The sequence below is a fragment of the Danio rerio genome, chromosome 19 (genome assembly GCF_052040795.2).
Source record: "Danio rerio strain M-AB ecotype USA chromosome 19, GRCz13ab, whole genome shotgun sequence".
Lineage (NCBI taxonomy): Eukaryota > Metazoa > Chordata > Actinopteri > Cypriniformes > Danionidae > Danio > Danio rerio.
Genome location: NC_141039.2, coordinates 28,816,094 through 28,837,184, shown reverse-complemented (window position 1 = coordinate 28,837,184; position 21,091 = coordinate 28,816,094). Strand labels below are relative to the sequence as shown.

General features: G+C 36.1%; 3 protein-coding genes across 4 annotated transcripts in view; 1 reads left to right on the top strand and 2 right to left on the bottom strand.

Annotated features, from left to right (window-relative positions):
• csnk2b (casein kinase 2, beta polypeptide) lies at positions 1 to 6,059 on the top strand. Of its 2 annotated transcripts, none has more exons than XM_087293876.1 (7): positions 1 to 48; positions 661 to 741; positions 3,248 to 3,350; positions 3,605 to 3,720; positions 3,808 to 3,883; positions 4,728 to 4,917; positions 5,000 to 6,059. In XM_087293876.1, the coding sequence occupies exons 2-7, from the start codon at positions 670 to 672 to the stop codon at positions 5,088 to 5,090; spliced, it is 648 nt and encodes a 215-aa protein (XP_087150002.1). In that variant the 5' UTR covers positions 1 to 48; positions 661 to 669; the 3' UTR covers positions 5,091 to 6,059.
• Positions 6,060 to 6,106: 47 nt separating this feature from the next.
• On the bottom strand, positions 6,107 to 18,283 carry pdia8 (protein disulfide isomerase family A, member 8). Its single transcript, NM_001003517.2, has 13 exons — positions 18,012 to 18,283; positions 17,532 to 17,610; positions 15,485 to 15,602; positions 15,304 to 15,411; positions 15,016 to 15,145; positions 13,010 to 13,123; positions 12,797 to 12,922; positions 12,518 to 12,700; positions 8,764 to 8,872; positions 8,563 to 8,691; positions 8,398 to 8,477; positions 8,252 to 8,309; positions 6,107 to 6,867 (listed from the first exon to the last, which is right to left on the bottom strand). Exons 1-13 carry the CDS (start codon positions 18,167 to 18,169, stop codon positions 6,778 to 6,780), a joined length of 1,482 nt encoding a protein of 493 aa, NP_001003517.2. The 5' UTR covers positions 18,170 to 18,283; the 3' UTR covers positions 6,107 to 6,777.
• A 157-nt stretch (positions 18,284 to 18,440) lies between these two features.
• gon4la (gon-4 like a) overlaps positions 18,441 to 21,091 on the bottom strand; it is a 39,004-nt gene continuing 36,353 nt past the window's right edge. Inside the window, 2 exon segments of the mRNA XM_087295817.1 lie at positions 18,441 to 18,860; positions 18,863 to 18,919. Coding sequence (XP_087151943.1) covers positions 18,801 to 18,860; positions 18,863 to 18,919 — 117 coding nt within the window. The 3' untranslated portion in view covers positions 18,441 to 18,800.

Below are 21,091 nucleotides of genomic sequence, written 5' to 3'. Positions count from 1 at the left end.
GTACAGTTGTGTCGCTGCGGCTAACATCGACCCCGGGAGATCCTTGAGGTAACGTCAGTAAACGCTTTTATCGCTATTATGAGCAGGGATGTGAAGTAATTTCGACGTTATGTTAATTAGCATCTATTTATTTTAATTCGCAGTTTATTTCACACATCACGACGCTCCCCGTTTTACATAATTGTGGATCAGTCGGCGAATTTGATGCGGCCTAGTTTGAAGCAGCGGCAAGCTAACCACACCTAGCATTAGCTGAGCACACAAACCAGAAAATCAACACTTATTAAAACTCTTGCCTGGCTGTTAAACATCACAATGTTTTTTCGGCCTTAGATGGAACTATTGTGCATATGTATTTTACTGTATTCGTCATGAGGCTTAAAATGTGACCAGCAGGCTATGCTAGCGTGCGTCAGACCAGTCCAGTCAATTGTTTACGTGAAAACTGTTTAGACTCGATGCAGTTTGTTATAAACATGTACTCATCTTAAACGTATTAGCAACGCAATATAATTTGCTACCCGAGACTTATTAACAGGGCAGTATTAACCTATTTTCAGTAAAATTGTCGTATGTTACTATTAAAGTGACCCTTTCTTGTATTATTAATAGTGACTGCTACTTTTTACAGTGACTAATTGTTAATCTGCTTTTTTTTAGTTTCCCAACATGAGTAGCTCAGAGGAAGTGTCGTGGATTTCTTGGTTTTGTGGTCTACGGGGAAATGAATTCTTCTGTGAGGTTTGTATTGTCATCTTTGTAAGTTATTCTGTTATGTTGTATAATAAGCAGGTGTGTAATAATACACAGTTAAAAAAAATCGGTGTGTGCCTTTTGTTTGAAGACATATACAGGCATATAATGAAGATAGAATTGCAGTTTTGTGGTTTATTGAACATGTTTGATGACCTTTTTTACTGAAAGAACTTGCACATTAATAAAATGTTAAATGGTTCCATTATCCAGCAAAGCCTAGATTATTACATCCAGTTGCTGTATAGTTTGTACAATGTATTCTGCTACGTTTAATAGGCATGGTGCGATAACTGTTTTCAAGTTATACCATGGCTTGGAAAAGTCAAGGTTTTAAAACTTTCAATATTTTCTGCTGTACCGATCCTACGGTATATGTAAGTGGGTTTTTTTTAAGGTTTTTAGGATGGAAGTATCTCCAGCAGAAAAGATATCCAAAGATGCAGTTTTAAATTGTAAAGAAATCAGTGTTTTTGAAACTAAAGGAGTCGACAGAAGTCAATGATTCTTTTGAATTATTCAGCTTGACATGTTTACTGCTCCAAAATACTTAAATGTTACTCAAATTAAAATATATTGTGTTCTACAGGGAAAACAGTTTTAATTTTTTTTTACTCAGACATTTAAAAAGGATATATTTTAGAGCACCATGAATACCATGAAACCGTTGTGTTTTTATCCAAGGTAATCATATCGTCAGAATCTTATACTGGCCCATGCCTAACTTCTAATGCGTTAATAAAAAGAAAAGCTCCTAATTGTGTCAATGTTTAGGCAAAAAAACTATTCTTTCGAGTTTATATCTTAGAAATACACACTAAATTAAGGTAGATGACACATTTACATGCAGTTTTACTGATTAAGCGATTACATATGATGTGAGATGTTATTGAGGTAAAGTTAGTTTTATATTCGCACACTTGTACTTTCATCTTTTCAATATTGATTGGGTATAAACTGCAGTTGAAATCACCGTTCAGGGCTCGAAATTGCGACTGTTTTGGTCGCATATGCGGGCAAAATTTTATCCATGCGACCTCCAAATATATTTAGGAGCATTTGTGTGACTGCATAATATTGGTGCCGTGCGACCGGTTTTCACTGCAAAATGTTCACCACACATGCAGATTTAGGAGTCATTCGCGCAGAATGCATCTTAGCACCTGAGACGCCAAATGCAGCGCTCATGAATAGTTTAAAACAGTTGTTAAGTCAACTTGCTGCCATAAAGCGCACAATGCTTGCCCCACCCTCAAGCTCTTCTGATTGGCCCACTGCTCTAGAACTGAATGCGAACAAATTGGTTAATATCAGCTGTCAATCACTTGGTCGATGGCTTTCTTTAGATGACAGGGAGAGCTACAATCGCGAACATGTAGAGCACTGAAGATGAAAAAAAGAAAACACTGACAGATTTAGTTTTAGAAAACACCTAAAGTTACAAATAAAGACACGTCTGATTAGTGGTCATGTGGTTAATGTCAATCCAGCGTTTACTCTTTTCCAAGAGTGGATAAAAGACTTCCAGTGTTAAAAGTTCGCTATGAAAATGACTAAATCGTTAGGATGCTGTCAGCTGTGCAGGTGGCGCTATATGTAAAATGTAACACCACGAACACCATCGCAAAGTGGCTTGCATTTATCGACATACAACTTATATTGCAGCTAATATAATTGCAGTAAATCGCTTAATATAACATTAAAACTTGTAGTAACAGTGCTTATAATTGGTGGGTGCGACTAAATTTTTGCTTTTTAAAGTCGGGAGCACCAGTGCTACCATGCAAAATGTTTAATTTCGAGCCCTGCCAGTAGACATGAGCATCACCTTTGTGCTGATTCTGAAACGATGTTGTAGGAATGAATTTTCAGTGCTTCCCATGCATAGGCTTTACTTGGGCAGGCTGCCCAGGTATATCAAGCGTCCGCTCAAGTATATTTAGTGACACTTTTTTTTTTTTTAACTATTATTATTATTATCATCATCATCATCTTCCTTTTACACTTTTTTTGTATCCGCCCAATATCAACAAACATCCGCAAGCGATTAAGTAGTGGAAAATCTCTCCTTGACCCATTTTGTACTGTTCGTTCTGTGTGCGCGAGAACTGTCAACACTCCCACAAACTTTAAGCCATTGAAAAGAAAGTTTAAAACAGATCCTTAATAAATCAAAATATTGTGAAAATCTAATTATGTTTTGTTTGTCGCATATGGTTAACTATTTTTGTGCTCTGGGTAAAAGGTGTTTCAATCCGGCTACCACCGCAAGTATATTTGAAATCTGTGGGAAGCACTTAAAGTGGAATAAAATATACAGAACAAACCACCATCTGTCTGTCTAGCTAAAACAGCATCAAAAACTCTCTGAAACTGCTTTTTATATAAAAATAAAGCAGAAATCAGTTTTTTTGTTTAGTTTTTTTGAACAATTGTTTTATTTTCATTGATGCATTCCTAATGTGCTTTGCTCTTTTTCTTCCCCTCTATACAGGTGGATGAGGACTATATTCAGGACAAGTTTAATCTTACAGGACTCAACGAGCAAGTTCCCCATTACAGACAAGCTCTGGACATGATCCTCGATCTGGAACCTGGTCAGTCATTTAGTTTTTCTACACAATCCCACTTTTGTGCCATCATTATGGTCAGCATTTCTTTTAAATAATTCAACCTTAAGCTTTAATTAAACGCATTAACGGCCCAACCTGTCACTTACATGAGACTAGCCAATAGCTAAACCAGCATTCAGTCAATTGCCAATGGATGACGTCAAGTCCTGCCAAATATTTCTTGTTCTTGTTGGAAAGCAGTGTCATGTGAATAGTGAGATGATTCTTGTGTTCATCAGATGAGGAGCTGGAGGATAACCCTAACCAGAGTGACCTGATTGAGCAGGCTGCTGAGATGCTCTATGGGCTGATTCATGCTCGCTATATCCTCACTAACCGTGGCATTGCCCAGATGGTATGATCTCCTTTTCAATTTTTTGAATCATTTCATTTAAGAAAGATGTTATTGTATTGTGACATGATGTGCTGTTTTCTCTTGGAGCTGGAGAAATATCAGCAGGGAGACTTTGGCTACTGTCCTCGTGTTTACTGTGAGAATCAGCCAATGCTGCCTATTGGTGAGTGCCTCAGCCTGTTTTGTGCATGTTATTTTACCAACCCAGTTTTCATGTAGTAGAAAAATGTATAAGGTAAAAGTATTTGCAGTAGTTGCATATTGACATACAATTATTTAGTTGATTAAATATAACCATTTAAACGACACATTAATATTAATAAAAATAATAAAGAATATGTATCATTTGATTGAGCACTGTAGGCTCTGTCTTTAAAAGTTTTATGTAGGTCTATCCTTATATACAGTTAAAAACAAGTCATATTTTAAAATATTGGCACAAAAATCTGTACTTGTTTTTAATTTGTCATTTATTTATTTATTTTAAATGTATTTTTTATTTAAAAATAAATGTTTTTTTATTTTTAATTTCACCATGTCTTCACTTTAGCATTTAAGCACAAATATAATGTAACTTGTACACTGTATTTCACAGCGCCTACTTTGCTGATTTATTTCATGAGCACAACCGTTACTGCATGTTAAAAGCCAAAAGGCGGATTAAAACACAAGGAGTAAATGTGGAAGACTTGTGATCTGACGAAAGAGTGTAAACAGTGGAGCCTGTAGCATTAGCTGGCCAGCCAGTTCAGTTTGTTTGGTTTGACCCAATCTTGGGTTTTAGGTAACATGAAGTCAGCTCAATTTTAGTCCCTCTTTGTTCTCATGGTACTATGGAGCATATAAGCTAAGCTACGTTCATGCTACCTAAAACCCAGAATTGGTGCAAACTTAACTGGCTAGCCAGCTAATCTGGCGTTATGGTACAGGCCGCTGGTCTTCAGGCAGTCCATTGTTCACATGAGCTCCACTGAAACTTGAAGGAATGAATCTTTTGCCCTCTCCAGGCCTCTCTGACATTCCCGGCGAGGCTATGGTGAAGCTCTACTGCCCCAAGTGTATGGATGTGTACACGCCGAAGTCATCCAGGCACCATCACACTGACGGAGCTTACTTTGGCACCGGCTTCCCTCACATGCTCTTTATGGTGCATCCCGAGTACCGGCCAAAAAGGCCTGCCAACCAGTTTGTGCCCAGGTTTGTCCTTCCTCCTGATTTTCTCAGATGAAGTCTACAGTTGTTCAGTTTGATCATAGTTGTTGTCTTTGTCCTCTTTCAGGCTTTATGGTTTTAAGATTCACCCAATGGCTTACCAGCTCCAGCTGCAGGCAGCCTCCAGCTTCAAGAGTCCCGTCAAAGCCATCCGCTAAACACCTGGGATGGGATGGGATGGGGTGGGGTGGGATGTCGGGTGGGTTGTGTGTCCGTCAACAAGGGCTCACTCTTCTCCTTCGATTTGACCGAGACTAACATTTAAATGTGGAGAGAGTGAGACTGTAAAACACTGGGGAGAAACTAAAAGCTTACCTCTGAAACACTGTACAGAAAATGAGGTGTTCCTTGTAAAAAAAACAAACTTCTTTCAGTTCTCAACCTCCACATAGAAAATAAAGATCTACTTAAAGATAGATAACTGTAGGATGGCTCTGCTCGCTCTCTGGTTACTGTTTGTTTTAGTTTGCTAATGCTAACATATAAAACAGTCTTGAATTGATGTCTTGTCAGTTCTCGGCATGGTGGATGGTTGGCTTTGAATGTAAAAGTAGGGTTGATTGGTCATCAAAACCCCATTTAAATTGGCTCAATCCCCTTCTCTGATATTTGGCTTATTGAAATAAAAAGGAAGGCTGTTGCATGATATATGCAGTATGTTTTGGGTTTAAGTGACGTCGCTGGGATTGTCTTTGACTGTTTTTTGTTGACAGACTGCAAGCTTTCACCGCATGCATAAGATAAGAGCAGAAATGGGAAGACAAGTGTAATCAGGAAACGCCATCTTAATTCGACATGTTTTTGTTTTAATATTTGGTACTGCACTCTTCTTCAGATTGACGCCAACCTGCTGCGTTCCTCCAGTGTCCAGATTCTTCAGACAAATTTGATTAGATTGACCAGAGTTAGGATGTTTTTTATGTTTGGTATGGGCCCAGGTTTTTCTTCTCTTGTTTAAAGTATTTCTTCTGGTAGAGAAGAGTCAGAGTAGAAAATATAAAATGGGTTTAAATGCATTTCTTTTGTGTGTGCTATTTCTTTTCTTTGATCCTGTTGAATGTTTTTTTTCCTTTACAGCTATTGAGGAACCAGGGTTCAGAATTCACAATAAATGTCTTTTCCTACAACTTGTGCTTGAGTTCTGCATTTTTGTAATCAATGTAAACTAAAGAAATCCCTGACCAAAGTCAATTTATTTTAGAAAGTTTTGCATTGCCTGCTCATTGTGTATCAAACTTGCTGAACAAAGCTCTTTATGTAGATGTCAAACAAAATACCTACATCATAATGAATGCAATATGAGGGAAAACCATGAATGGACATTTACATTGTCAACTGCATCCGTCTCAAGTCCAAACTAAAGCAGTCAATAAACAAACATAGGCAACCTGCAACAATAATTTGTACTTTTAGGAACAATATAAGAATACAGAATAAAGAAAAGTGCTTTCTTAGTAATTCAGTAGAAAATTTGTAGACATTGATAACGTCTCCTGACACCTGACCTGACCTGACACCTAACAAAAGGGTTTTAATCAATTATCCAATCTATTGCATGAAGTATGAATTTTACCCTCCACATGAGGTATGGATAGTGGCGTGTAAAAGCATCTTATTAATGTAGATTTACAAATGGAAATATGAAGCGCATACAACAAACCAAAAACAACATGAATAACAACTAAACAAATAGCTCAATCTTTCATGTAGACATAAGATCATTGTATAATGTACAGTTGGTTTTATTAATCGACTGCTGCCAGTTCAGTTGATATGATTGTTTGTATATGGCTGAACAGAATCCTGCAAAAGTCTTCATTTTTTTCTTTAAGTGTTTCCCTTCACTTACAGTTCTTCCTTGACTCCATTGAGAATAAGAGGTTTGGTAGCTTCACGCTTCAGGAAGTTGACAAAATCCTTCACTTCACGAGCTCCCTGAAATAGAATATAGTCTTTTAGCTCACAGTGATAAATAAATTATATTAGACAGTGACAACATAGATTACAGATAGTTCACCAATTAATGCAAAATTGCCAATAATTGACTCAACATAACACTAAATAATGTTCAGTTTCTTACATACACAGAACAATGCTTTATAAGACTTCAATGTATTTTTAAGTGCTATGGGTATTTATTTAGTCTCGCCTGTATGCTTAACTCTTGCCCCACCAGCTAAAATAACAAGAAAAAAATAGCCAGCCTTTAATCTAAATTTGACAGCTCACTGATTTTTTTTCTGATATGAATATATGACCATACTATATCTCAAAACAAAGAACTAACAATAAATAGATAAAAGGATCTTTATGTGTTCATAATGTGTACAGCATCTTGCAAAAAAACATAGTGACTGTGGAGGCCATTTGAATACCGTGAACTCATTGTCATGTTCAAGAAACCAGTCTGAGATGATTTACTCTTTATGACATGACATGTTATCCTGCTGGAAGTAGCCATCAGAAGATGGGTACGCTGTGGTCATAAAGGGATGGACATAGTCAGCAACAATACTTAGATAGGCTGTGGTGTTGACACAATGCTCAATTGGTACTTATGGGCTCAAAGTGTGCCAAGAAAATATCGCCCACATCATTACACCATCACCACCAGCCTGAACTGTTGATACAAGGCAGAATGGATTCATGCTTTCATGTTGTCGATGCCAAATTCTGACCCTACCATTGCAGCAGAAATCGAGACTCGTCAGACCAGTCAACATTTTTCCAATCTTCTACTGTCCAATTTTGCTGAGCCTGTGTGAGTTTCCTGTTCTTAGCTGACAGGATTTGCACCTGGAGTGGTCTTCTGCTGCTGTAGCCTATCTGCCTCAAGGTTGGACGTGTTGTGCAATTAGAGATGCTCTTCTGCATACCTCGGTTGTAACGAATGGTTATTTGAGTTACTGTTGCCTGTCTATCAGCTCTAATCAGTCTGGCCATTCTCCTCTGACATTAACAAGGCATTTGTATCCACAGAACTGCCGCTCACAGGATATTTTCCCATTTTCAGACCATTCCCAGTAGATCAACAGTTTCTGAAATACTCAGACCAGTCTGTCAGGCACCAACAACTATGCCACATTTAAAGTTACTTAAATCACCTTTCTTCCCCATTCTGATGATCAGTTTGAACTGCAGCAGATCATCTTGACAATGTCTACATACCTAAATGCAATGAGTTGCTGCCATGTGATTGGCTGGTTAGAAATGTGCGTCGACAAGCAGTTGGACAGGTGTCCCTAATAAAGTGATTGGTGGGTGTATATTGGGTGAACTATCCCTTTATAATGCACACCATAGTGTGAATAAATTCTACCTCATATCGTTTTGGCTCACTCTTTCTCCCAGCAGCAGCAAAATATATTGTAGGAAATCTGTTAAAGAAAAAACAACATTCAGTCATAAACATTGGCTCCCGATAGCAATCTGTTGTATGATGTGTGTTCAGCTATTTCTACTTGCCCTTGCACATCATAGCCTGCAGGAACATCGTTGACAGTCGCATCCATCTTGGCTATTACAATATTGGGATCACTGTATAGCTAATGATCACACAAAACAGCATCAGAATCAAATCAGACAGAGATAAAACTGATACCGATTTTTTGAATGTCTTGTAAAGTTCACCATTTCTCCAAGCGCTGTGTATTTGGGCTCCAGTTTCTTGCAATGGCCACACCATGGAGCATAAAACTCAATCAGCACGTCTTTTTCTGGGTCATTGACGATTTCTTCAAACGTATCTGCCACAACCACCTGTTCAGAGGCATCATGCTTTTAGTGATACTGTAAATAAAATCAATCAAGTGCATTAAAATCCTCACCAACCTTAACCACTCCATTGTTTATGGCAGGAACAGGCTCGGATTTGACGTAACGCTTGAGACGGCCAGCAAAATAGTCTTCTAGAAAACTCTCTAGAGACTTGCCATCTCGTCTGCAGAGTGTCCAGATTTACAGTTAAAACCAGATGTTATTAAAGCACAAGGAGGTGTAGTGTAGATAAATGAAGAATATTAATACACAAAAATACATTAAAAAGGAAAAGCTCATGATTAATATACTTTAAGAAGAACAATGTTAATCAGTTTAACACTACATAATCTCATTTACCAAAGATATCTGGTCAAGCATATTTAGAACTAGAATCATTTGACGACATTCATTGCTGAGGAAATTATTGGTATTTCAAATGATCATACTTCATTCAGCTTTGTTCAAATTCAAATATTTCTGTTTTTATTCAATTTAAATATAAAAGTCACTGTGACATTTGGTTTAATCCTTTATATATTTTAATAAACATTCACAAATTCATCAATTTCCTTCGGCTGAACCTTCCTGAACCGCCAACTACTCCGGTATATGTTTTACGCAGCAGAAGCCCTTTCAGCCTCAACAGTATGCCGTTTCATTTCATATTATGGTGAAAATATTTAAGTAGGCACTTTACTTGAATTTTAGATGTCATCTATTGATATACAACTATTTTTAAATATAATCTGGTGCAGATTCTGTATTGGGTTATAATGCCACTTATAATACATTTTATGAATTGTTACTCAATTAAAGTATTAATATTATACATTAAAGTACTTAGTACGGTGGCTGAGAGAGCTTAACATGCTGCAATTTAAGAAAACGTGCAATTACAAAAAACGCCAACAAATTAAAAAAAGATCCGTTTGACAGCACACATGCTGCAAATCCTCACAATGCAAATGCATAAAAATAAAAAAAAATGTGCTGCATTTTCATATAACGCAAACAATTAATAAAACACACTGCATTTTCTCACATCGCACATAATTTAGGAAAACGTGCTGCATTTTCTCACAACACTTGCAAAAACATTGGAACACAACAGAAATGTTTTAAAGGGCACCTAGGTTACCCTTTTTTTTTAGATTTATTATAAATCTTTTGTGTCTCCAGACTGTGTCTGTAAAGCTCAAAACACCCATCAGATTTTTTATTATACCTTTTATAAGATTCTATTTTATACATTTTTGGACTGGGTGGCGGTTTTGTTGTACTGCGTCTTTAAGGCTAGTCCTCTCCGCCCACTGTTTCTACGTGCATTTCACGTGAATTAATCTCCTGCCTTTTGTATTTTATTAGCCTAAATAAACGTAACCTAAATAGCTGGGTCTGTCATGTTTTAGGGTCCTCTTAAAACATTTCCGTTGTTCTCCGTTCTGTTTGAAAGTGTTGTAAGAAAATGCAGCGCGTTTTTGTAAGTTGTTTGCTTTGTTAGAAAATATAGAGCATTTTATTAATTTGTTTGCGATGTGAGAAAATGCAGTTCGGTTAATACATTTTTTTTTTTTGAGGATTTGCAGCATGGGTGCTGTCAAACGGATGAAGCTCTTTTCTCAATTTGCCGGGCAATTTTGTAATTGTATGTGCTTTCTTAAATTGTAGCACATTAAGCTCACTCGGTCAATGTAATTTAGGGTCTGAAAACAATATTGTTTATTTATTTCAATGCAGCACATTTTATTAATTTGTTTGTGTTGTGAGAAAATGCAGTTTGTTCTCAGAAATAGCTTGCTTTGTGAGAAAATGCAGTGTGTTTTATTCATTTGTTTGCGTTGTGAGAAAATGCAGCATTTTAAAAAAATATATATTTGCGTTGAGGATTTGCAGCATGTGTGCTGTCAAACGAATGAAGATCTTTTCTCAATTTGCTGTTTTTTTTGTTATTGCATGTGTTTTCTTAAATTGCAGAGCATTAAGCGCTCTCGTTCACCGTAATTTAGGGTCTGAAAACAATATTGTTTATTTAATCCATGGTCTCTTTAAATTGTTTATTTTGATTGGCTAGAAGGTGTGAAAGAAAATCATTTAATGCACAGGTAGTTTACAGTCAGTTTCAATCACAGTTTTAAATAAATGCACTTTCCTCAAACGCTAGCAGTCACCATAGCAACTCGGTGATAGTTGTCGAAGTAGACATTGCGGTTTCATCTCGAGAAAACACACACATGTGCTGTATCAGGGAGCCAATGTTTATCAACCAACATACAATCATGCACAAAATATATGTGAGAAGGAAGCTAACTCATGTTACTACAAGCTATTAGATGTGCCTTTGTCATGTGTATGCACACACGATCTCTCTCTCTCACCTGCACTCTTTGCCTCAGGGAGACCTAACGTGTCATAGCTGATATAAATTCAGTCAAATATTATGCTGCAAAACACATTACTAGATTTAACCCGTCTAATCCTTGACAAATAACCAAGGGTTAAGCATGTCACTAAGTTGCTATGGTTACTGCTAATGTTTGAGGGAAGAGGATTTATTTTGAACTGTAAACAAAACTCACTGGGAACTACCTCTGCATTAAAGGATTAAAGGACAGCCAATCAAAATCAAGACTTTCAGCAGACCTTGGAATAAATAAACAATATTGTTTTCAGACAGGATAACTGATACGTTGATTATCCCTTACATAAAGCACACACCTACCCTACTTGACAAAAGTTTTAGGAGTAACAAATATTAACTTGACTTCTAGTTGATCATTTGGTATCAGAAGTGGCTAATATGAAAGGCAAAGGCCTCCAGATAACGCTTATTTTCCCAAAATAAAATATGATCATGCCTTGATTTTTTATTATTTAATTAGCACATTAAGGTCTGGCTTCGATTAGACAAAAGTCTTGTCGCTCAACAGAAATAATGTACAGTATAGAATATAAAGTCATGGTGCAGTGGAAAAAGAATTAATATTGTGTATGAGTCCCTTGAGCTTGAATGACTGCATCCATACAGCTCTGCACTGACTCAAATAACTGATTAATAAAGTCCTCTGCAATGGCAAAGAAAGTGTTCTTGCAGGACTCTCAGAGTTCATCAAGATTATTTGGAAGGTTATTCATCTTCAATGCCTCCTCCTTCATCTTACCCCAGACATGCTCAATAATGTTCATGTCCGGTGAGAAGGAGCGCTATCCTGCTGAACAAATTGCCCTCTTCTGTGTTTTGTATTGTAATTGGCAGCACATATGTCTTGATACCTCAAGCTGTTGATGTTGCCATCCACTTTGCAGATCTCTCACACCCCCCATACTGAAATGTAACCCCAAACCATGACTTCTTCCTTACCAAACCTGAATGACTTTTGTGAGAATCTTGGGTATATGCTGGTTCCAATAGGTCTTCTGCAGTATTTGTGTTGATTGGGATGCAGTTCAACAGATGATTCATCTGAAAAATCTACCTTCTGCCACTTTTCAATTCAATTCAATTCAATTCAATTCAATTCAATTCAATTCAATTCAATTCAATTCAATGATCAACTAGAAGTCAACTAATTATTTGTTGCTCTTACAACTTGAATTGACGACAAGAATTTTGTCAAAAAGTGTATTAATATCAAATCTAGATAACCAATGATAACTATGATGCTGCCTTATTATAACCAGAGTTGCACATCTATGATTTGAATAATGTATACAAAAAATGAGTGTTTAATTAGTGTTAGTGGTTTGTAGTGGCAAGAAATTTGAGCAATAAATCATGCATAACCTTTTCTAAATCCGAATGGTTCCAGTATGAAGCGTCTGTACTCACGTAAACTCCTCCCTCATACTGTATTTGTCTCCTGTTCGTGTCCTGATGGTGACAAAGGGCAACTCATTTCCATCTGATGCACTCAGACCAAACTCTTCCTCCAGCTCCTCCATAAAGTCATTACGGTTCGCCACTGAGAACAGCATGCCCTGAGAACTGAACTTAGTTGCCACCTTCAGCACTCTGAATACAATATTAACAAATAAGACAAAAGAAGTACAAAACAAATGTGTGCCGAGTAAAAAAAACATACTTCCTTGCTGACTGTGATAGACTCACCTGTTCCTCCAATAGTTGGAGCCTTTTGGGTTGTGAAGATAATCCAAGTCATAGTAAGCAGTTAGTAAATCCCTCTTCCTTAGTACCTCCTTATTATCTTTGGTCATGTGCGGACAGAGCCCAAAACTACAGAGCAAAAACAATGGTGATGTCAACAGCTGCCGTCTGTATGTTTGTCATGGGACTGTGTGCGTTGTGTGAGTGTCTGCTCACATGTTGTCTCTGATGAAGCGACGCAGGCCAGTGACGGACAGTGATCCTGTGTGAGGAACCACACTCTCCTCAAACTTACTGCTTAGTCTGGGCGCACGGAACAGAAGAATGGATCTAAAGGGAAAGAGTTTACAGATCTATAATAACCAGAATTGTTGCAATACGATGCAATGTTCAAAGTTATGAGTACAGCAAACCAAAATTGAAACATTTAAATAGATTAAATAGATTGGTCTTAATACTGAATATTTATTTCAAGAAACTAAAGCATACATTTTCAGCGTAATTTTTCTAGTCAACAGTGTCACATGATACTTGAGAAATCATTTTTAATATGTTCATATTAATAAACCTCTCAGTTAATCTTTTAAGCTAATTTCTGTTAATGGTGTTTGGGTAGTATTATTTTTCTTTGTTCACTGTTTTTGAGAATTAAAAGAATTACTATGAAACTATTTTGACTTTTCTCATTTAAACTAGGATATTGCACTTGTGATGCATTTGGAATTTAAATGAACCAATTCCAACCAGAAACAAATATTCTCTAGTTTTGCAGTTCATATACATGAATGACAGATGAGTTGTCTTTCCACGGTTTCTGCAGGTTTCACTAAGTAAAATTTAAGTCTTTTTAAAAAACCTTTAAAGAACATTATAAATAAAGTTCATACTTCAGGCATGTGATCAGCCGAGAAAAAAAAAGAAGAAATATTCCACGGGATAAATAAACTACAAGCCAGTCAACAATTCAAACTGCAAAAATATTAAGTCCAGATAAATTGAGTAGCCTAATATACTTTAACATTCCACACTGAAAAAAATATCATACAAAGCTAAAATGTTTATCACTTTCACTTTTTCGGCTTAGTTTAGTAATTAAAAAAACATTTTTATAAATTTGTAATATCATCTAAGTTTATGAAATATTTTGGTATTACATTTCAGGTGCTAGGCTGTAGAACTAAATAAATGAAGACATAAGGACAGGTGACTTGCAGAGGATAATAACATGTTCTAAAATATGCATCCTGGCTTTATTTCCAATGTACATAGAGCACACATAGTCATGATGTGCAAATGTGAGAGCGGAAATATTACACAATATTGTTATAGTAGCATAGGTAGGTCTACAATTACATCCCTGAAAGATGTCCGGAATGAAGCAGTTACTGCAGCTCCTTTTGGAAAATGATGAAAAATGAAGAGGAAAACCATTTGGTTGTCTGCTTTGATGACGATGAACCTCACAATGATTTTTTTTCTAATGGTTTGTTTGGAGCAATGAAAATGATTTTTACTTGTCCCCGTAAATTTTTACTTGCTTGTCCACAGGTTAATATAAATAGATGCAAAACTTAAAAAAATGTTCTTGTAAAGCAGACAATTAACCTCTTAAGGCCCAAGGTGTTCTTGTACATGCATTTTTAATGTGTCTTTGCTATTTGGGCTTAATGCAACCTAATTAGAATAAAACCTGAGTATCATCTTTTGATATGATGTACTTTTAGAGAAAAATGATGTCCATATATGTGGACTCGTGGACCGAATATACATAAAACACTTTTTTTCTGACAGATTTTTAATGCATATATAACATATAATTAAATGAAATTGAAGACATTTGAAGTTATAAGACTGCACGGACACACTGTATTCATGCTTTATCAATAAAGATAGAAATATAAAAATTTGATAAACCGCATATGTTGTTGTGGCCTTGGAGTCCCCAGTAAACCATATTTATAGTGTAGATTTGTATTCTGCATTATCCTAGCTTGTCTTGGCACAGCTGTCTGTGTTCCAAGTCCAATATGAGCATTTTTTTAACCATTTTCTATGTTCAAGTCATTATTCTGATCAAATCAGGTGCATGGTTTGTCTGTTGGCCGAAAATAGTGGCACATCTGTGTTATGGTTGACTAAACCAACCGTCAATCAAACTTCCTGCAAATGTTAAATTATTGCTCCTTAAAAGAAAAAGAAAAAAACATAAGAAGTTTATTTACTCATGTGTGACACCATATTTCTGTCCAAGCTGGAGGTCTGTGGTGTGGGCAAAGCGGAAACTTTCCCTCATTAAACTGGCTCCTTTAAGAAACTCAGCAAGCTGAGAGCTGTCAGTCCCTGAGAACAACCCTGAGAGATGGAGAGATGGTGAAAATGTAATCAAATTGAATGAAAATATTTCAATGCTCATCATTTTAGATCTCAATGTTATATTTACAGTGCATTATAAGTTTTTAACTTATAGCATAAACAATAGACAATATATACAACCATTAAAATGTATTTACCAACTACACTGGCATCAAAATGATTGATGAATTTCTCCAGATCAAGCTCACTATGCAGAAGCACAGAATCAGGACCGGCCTGTTTCTTCATATAGTCCACGATTCCATCTGTTTGGGAAGTATGGCATCATTAGCAAATTTGCATTAGACACACATCATTCGAAATGAAAAATAAACTTACCAGCGGAGCGCGGCCCATCATACGAAGATGATTCATGCCCATTACGAAATATTTTGAGTGTGGGGTATCCATTTACACCGTAGTGCTTGCAGATCTCTGTGTTAGCGGTACAGTCCACCTGAACAAAGCAAGTCAAACATCCCTAAATCATCAGATGAACACACAAAGATAACACCAATCTCTGCTTATTCCCCTGCAAACATCACTGCATCACATAAGGCCTTTTAATACTCAGTGTCCATAAAGTTTCACAACAAAGCAAGGTCTACCAGAATAATCTGGCTCCGTGCTGATGATTGCTGGAGAAGATCACTAAGGCTCAGTTTGTAAATGCTAAAATAGTTTTTAGTAAAAGCACTTAGTCTGACTGGGAAAATAGAGTAATCCGCATTATGTACTATTTCAAAAACATTTTTACAATTATTACTTAAGATCTATAACATTTAAAAGATATTACACCTTTCATGCACATTAAAGTAAAATTAATTTACTAGTCAAAATCTTTCAAAGCAATATTTGTTATGTTGTGTGGGTAAAATTAAATATGTAGGTGTGTCATACATCTACACAGTTTTGAACAATCATAAGCTTCAAATGAATTGATCTACATTCCATTTATTCTAACTGCATCTATAATGGCATGATATATGATTATATGTGTATGTTCTTATAACTTCACGTATCTATACAATCAAATAATTTTTCATTTTTAAAATTACACAAACAATGAAAATTAAATAAATAAATAAATGTTTAGTTAAATCAATAAGTAGTATTTAAATATCATGGTAAAACATATAAACATTAAAATTTAGATTTTCTTTTACATTCTCTCATAATTGAAAAGTTGATCAGATTTAATAAGGTTTTAGTTGGAAAAAAAGATTTATAAAACTACGATTCTTTAGGTCAAATTTATTAATATTTAGCTTAGTATTATAATTATAATTGTATATATATATTTTTTTTAGGTTAGGAATGCTATTTAATGCCCTTGACGATGCTTTTAAATAGTGTATGTTTCAACCTGTATTTATCCTAGTATCAAACATAAAACATTGTACCAGGTTACAAAAAACCAACATTTATTCTGCAATTTTAGGAAATGCATGATGAAAGTCACATGACCAATACCTTGTTTACTAAATCAGTGGTTTCCAAAGTGGGGGTTGGGGGACAATGTCAGTGCGTCCCTTGGTGATTTTCAAAAGTCAAATAAATTTTATTAAACCATTACAATTACCATATTTTATCCACAAACCAAAGACGATAAAGATAATATTTAATAGTTACATAAAAAACAACAACATGCAAATGAAAAACCATCAACCTTTCAAACTTATTTTTTTAGAGCATTGGTGTGTTTATGTTAGATTAACAACACAGCAATAGCGTCAGCAGCAGCAGATTAATTTTATAGCACCAGGTTAAACTTACTGACACCTTTATGGCAATCAAATACATTTAAAATGAATACAGGACACAAATCAATATTGGGAATGATCTCTGAGTGGCCATCTCCAAAATTAAACTAAGAATAAACTTGTGCTGAAAATGTTGTATCCACCAGCCTCTTTAGGTAAGGTTAATATTACATTAAATAAATAAATGACTATAAAAAGTATCCAGTTATTAGACTGTTGCACTTTTTTGTGTTGTCAATATGCTCGTGTTTATATAGGCCTATAGTTGTGTGCGCAACATTTGAATATTTCTTACCACCGCCAAGAAATGTGTGGGTCGTGAGTTAACGGCATTGTAGTTTTTGGGGTTGTGGGCTTAAAAATTTTGGGAAACCTTGCAATAAATGTTGATATAGAAATTGCTTCAATTTTTTGTTTGCATCTCTATTGATTTTATAGAATTATCCTATGTCCAACTCCTATGCATCTATCAACTATCATGCAGGCGTTCATTGACAATATTTATCACTGTTACATTGACTTCCAATGTACAGTAAGAGCATTACTGTACATGTCAATTCCTCAAATGTCAAAGGCAAGAGATCCAGAAATGGCCATGTTAATTCCTACAGTAAATTGCTCACCTTGGCTAAAGTAACTGTTCCCTTCAGTCGAGAAGCTGCACTTTCAAACTCTGGGGCAAGTTTCTTACAGTGACCACACCTGAAAACAAAACAGAGTAGAAATTTATAATCAATCAAATGATAAGCTGGAATGTTTGCATTAAATAATAGCAGTAATGCTTTTAAATGATGAACATGCAATCTAAAAGTATGGCGTTTATTAAACCAGGATTAAGCGTTTCCCAAAAAAAAAAAAAAACCAAAAAAAAAAAAAAAAAAACATTGCGTTGCTTTATTAAAATAAACAACGGCTCTCCCACAAACCCACTTTCCTCGTAATTGGCAGCTGTACGCCGGTACCATGGACAGCTCACGCCATCACATACAGCAGCATTGTACCGCGAGTTGCAAACGCGCGTAGGCATTCTCCATATTCTCATTTAACAACAAAATATTCACAATTGCACATTTTAATCTGTAAATGAATCATTATTGTCTCACCATGGAGCATAAAACTTCACCAGCAGGGTCTCGTGCTCGGGCGCGAGGTAGTCGAAGTCCGCGTCTGTCAGCTTGAGCACATCACTGTGTTCACGCGCCGACGAGCTCAACGAACACACCAATATACATAAAAGCCCGCGCGAAATCATTTCATCCATCATGGCAGAAAAACAGAACAATTCACTACATGCAGAAATAACACTGGATTAAAAAATGCTCCTGACCGGGCGGTTTCCACTGATATGTGTGTGTGCCAGTGTGAAGGGCGGGATGAAAACACAGTGTGTCGCTGAAGTGGGCGATGATTGGCTAGTCTTTCTACAGCTGATGAGATGTAATAAGGCCATTGGCGGATTTCTCCATCACTCAATGCTCCTCCCGGGGACTCATTTATTGCAGTAGTACGGTCATGAATCAATATTCGACGTATTCATAACAATAAACAATTAAATAATTTATTTGTGTTACTCTTTCACAAAATCACACGTGAGCCCTTTATACAATTGTTAATTCATAAGGTTATGAATTAAATTAAGACAGTTCATGGTCATTTATGGCATTATAAATGGTTCTTTTTGTTGACGTAGGAAAAATATATCCTGTTGAAAAATGTCCTCCTACAGTTTAAACATGTCTGACTTCATACATTTGTAATACTACATGTTCAAGTACTTTAGGAATTGTAATTTGATGTGTTATACTGTTCATCTATCAGTTCAGGCGGCAGGTCCAGCCTGCACCCACTGTCTTTTCATCAACTTTTTATCAAGTTCTTTCACAATTTTAATTTCAGTCTAGATAATCTTCAATCATACTGGACTGGATCACTGTGTCCAATTGTCTGGTGTGTGATGTAACTTGCTGGATTTGTGAAACAGCTTAATGAGATCTTGAAATCGCTCTGAAACCTGAGGAGAAAAGCACAAATTACTTTTTCTATATATAACAATATATAATGGCTGATATGAATGCAGCACACAGTTGATTAGACTGGATTGCTAAACAATATGTTAAAAACCAAGAATAGACTTTCCGAAAACCTGTGTAACACATTAAAAATAAATACTAAAAAAGTTATTTTATGAAGCTTTCTTAAACCGATGCATTCAATGTCACTTCAACAATATGCCCCACTCACTTATTAAAATATGCTTTGTACACAGGTTGACTTTGTAAAAATTGAAATAAAAGTGACAATAAAAGGAGTAAGAATGAAGGGTCAAATCACTAACTTTATTTTATTTAGCAGTTTGACATTAAATGATGCGTTGTCTAAATTTTTTTCTGTACAGATTTATATAACTAAATTGTTAACCTGGATTTAATTTTAATATTACAATTTAATTTATTTAAAGGGCACCTATTTTACAACTTTTTTCAAGATTTAAGAGAGTCTTGTGTCCCCAGAATTTGTCTGTAAAGTTTCAGCTCAAAAAACCCATCAGATAATTTCTTATACCTTTCAGAATATTGGAGTTTTCTGCTCTAAACACAATGTAGCTGTTTTTGTTGCCTGTGCCTTTAATGTTAGTTCTCTCCTCCCACTTTTCCTACGTGGTTGTCAGAGTGTGCCTCAATTTCTGCTTCGGCTGCATCAGATAAACAGCACAGTGACAGACATGAAGGAAGCAGATCTCATGAAACGTTTGTGAGAAACTCTACAGTAAGAACTTTCCCAATGATTATTCAATGTATTTGTTGTGGAATTAATTCAAGCCTTTCTATAGCCCCTTTCACACATACAGACCTTTCCGGAAAATTGCCGGAAAGATTGTATGTGTGAACAGGTCCTTTTTGAAAATACCGTTAAATTCGTTCTGGCTATTTTCCGGAAAGAGAAGTTGTAACATTACCGGCAATTTGCCGGAATGCTGCGCTGTGTGAACGCAGAAGGAAGATTCCCGTAATAAGCGCGTGCACGTCTAGAACGTGCTGACGTGAGACGTCTGCCTTAGCCAATCACAACAGTCAGACGCATTTACGTCCGCGCGGTTTGTGAGGATAAAAGCCTTTGAATATTTTTCCAGACACATTTAGCTGCTAGAAGTTAGTCAGATCACGTTTATATGTTTTTCTTAATGTCAACTGTGTAAATAATCATCGATGAGATGCTTATGATAAGCCGTTGTTTGTTTACCTTCAAGCTTTGCGTGTGCCTGTGAAACAGCCTGTGAGCGCCTGCACATGCACATATTATGAACATCTCGACATGCGAAAGTGATCCTGCGAAAGTTGTTCACAATATTGATCATCCACAGAGTTTGTGATGTAGTCAAATGTTTACAAATACAAGCGCAGCCGTTTAAAGCTCATTTGTGGTGAATGATGTCAGATTTTACCGGTATTTTGGAATGGATGTGTGAATGCTCTTTTCCGGAAAATTTCCGTAACGTCCTCGCCTGTGTGAACAGCGCTTTTTTTAATATACCGGTAAAGTCGTTCCGGAAATTTTCTGGATATTTATCGGGTTCACTGTGTGAAAGGGGCTTATGAGTCACAAACAATGTCGTTACATATTTCATGCACACACATACAAACATGCAGCGTGCACATTTAACTTTGCACTCTTTTTGCACAGCAAATGTGGCAGGACACGTTAATATCTACTGCTGTATGGGTATCCATTATAATAATGTACAAAATAAACCTTATTTAACGTCCACAAACAAGTATTGAAGCATCTTCTTTTATAATTGTACTCACATGTGACTGTGGTGATGAAATAAAGACGGTATAAACACTGTAATTTTTACAAACATGCACTGTTTTGAAAATGTTTTTAACTTGTAAAACTCATGCTTGATCACATTTGATCATAGAGAGCTCAACAGATATCCCAGTAGCTTTGCACATGTCCTGTCTTGTTGATATGATTGTTCGCGTTACTACAAAGACATGTTAATGTGGCTGTCATACAATTTGGATCATATTTTAACGTCAGGACATTTTTAAAAAAAGACACTTATTGTCATTATATGACCCCAATATGACTATGGACACACTATACCTACAAACAGTTCTGTTCAAACAGCTTACAAAAGATGATTTTCGTCATAGGTGCCCTTTAAAATTTCATAAAA